A 1,085-nucleotide genomic window follows, 5' to 3' on the forward strand; every position below is an offset into this window, starting at 1 on the left:
CTGCTCAAAATTCTGAGAAAACTGAGAAGAATACTGCTCATACTTCTAGTAATAGAAGAGTGAAGACAAAAATATAAAAAGAGAAAAATCTTCAAATCTTCAGAAATAGAAGACTTATTCTCAAAGTCTCTAATCAGAATATATTGCAGAGAAATAAGCTAAACTCAAATCTTATTTTTAGAATTAGAAATAAAATTAATCAGCAGTTCTTTTCTCAGTTAATAATTAATATTAAAGTTCAAAAATCAGTTATAGCTTTAATTGAGCTATTCTTCTTTAAAAACTTCATTATTCTGATCACAATGTCTGAATTTAGTGCAGAATTTCTTATTCAGAATAAGAATCTCTAAAAATCAGTAGTAGAATCTTTATTAAATATAATAATTCTATCTGAGAGAGATAAAAAGTGAAGTAAATTCATTCTTTATAATATTTCAGTTGAAATTTTTGACTGTGAAGAAGAAATACTACTTCTTAAAAATGAATTAGAAGAATACAACTTTATTCAACTGAGAAAAGAGTCTGTATAATTAAATTCAATTAAGTTCAGATAAAGCAGAAGAAATATCTCTATTCTAGTATATATAAAAATAATTGAATAGTTAAAGATCTCTGAAGTAAGAGTAGCAGATTTAAAAATAAGAGTTCATGAATACAAAGACTCAAGAATGAATCTCAAAGCTCAAATACAGTGTTTAAACTGTCAAAGATATAAATACTTTATAATCTTCTATTTCAGAGACTTAAAATATGCATTCTGTACTAGAGATCACAAAACTAGTGAGTATAAATATGAAATATACTCAAAAAGAGATGAAATATATCAACACACTCTACTTAAATGCTCTAATTGTAAAGAAAAACATGTATCTAGCTCAAAAGAATGTATATTTACTTCAAGAACTCAAAAGAACTGAAGAAAAGACAAAGCTCAGAGTAAATCTAGAACTGAAGAGAATAGTTAAATTAGTAAACTTACAACTGTAAGCTTAAAAAGAAGAAACTCTTAACTATCTAAGTCTTCAAACTTCAATTCTTCAGTTAAATGTAAACAGAATTTGAATTCTTAAACTTTTATTAAGATT

At 25.2% G+C, this 1,085-nt stretch overlaps 1 protein-coding gene across 1 annotated transcript; it reads left to right on the plus strand.

Annotated features, from left to right (window-relative positions):
• Positions 1–709: 709 nt before the first annotated feature.
• BDBG_18116 (uncharacterized protein) lies at positions 710–885 on the plus strand (the record flags this gene model as incomplete). The annotated part of the gene is made up of 1 exon (XM_031725697.1): positions 710–885. A coding segment is annotated over one exon (175 nt), but the record flags the coding sequence as incomplete, so codon positions are not given.
• Positions 886–1,085: the final 200 nt, after the last annotated feature.

This window comes from Blastomyces gilchristii, assembly GCF_000003855.2.
Source record: "Blastomyces gilchristii SLH14081 genomic scaffold supercont1.86, whole genome shotgun sequence".
NCBI classification, from domain to species: domain Eukaryota; kingdom Fungi; phylum Ascomycota; class Eurotiomycetes; order Onygenales; family Ajellomycetaceae; genus Blastomyces; species Blastomyces gilchristii.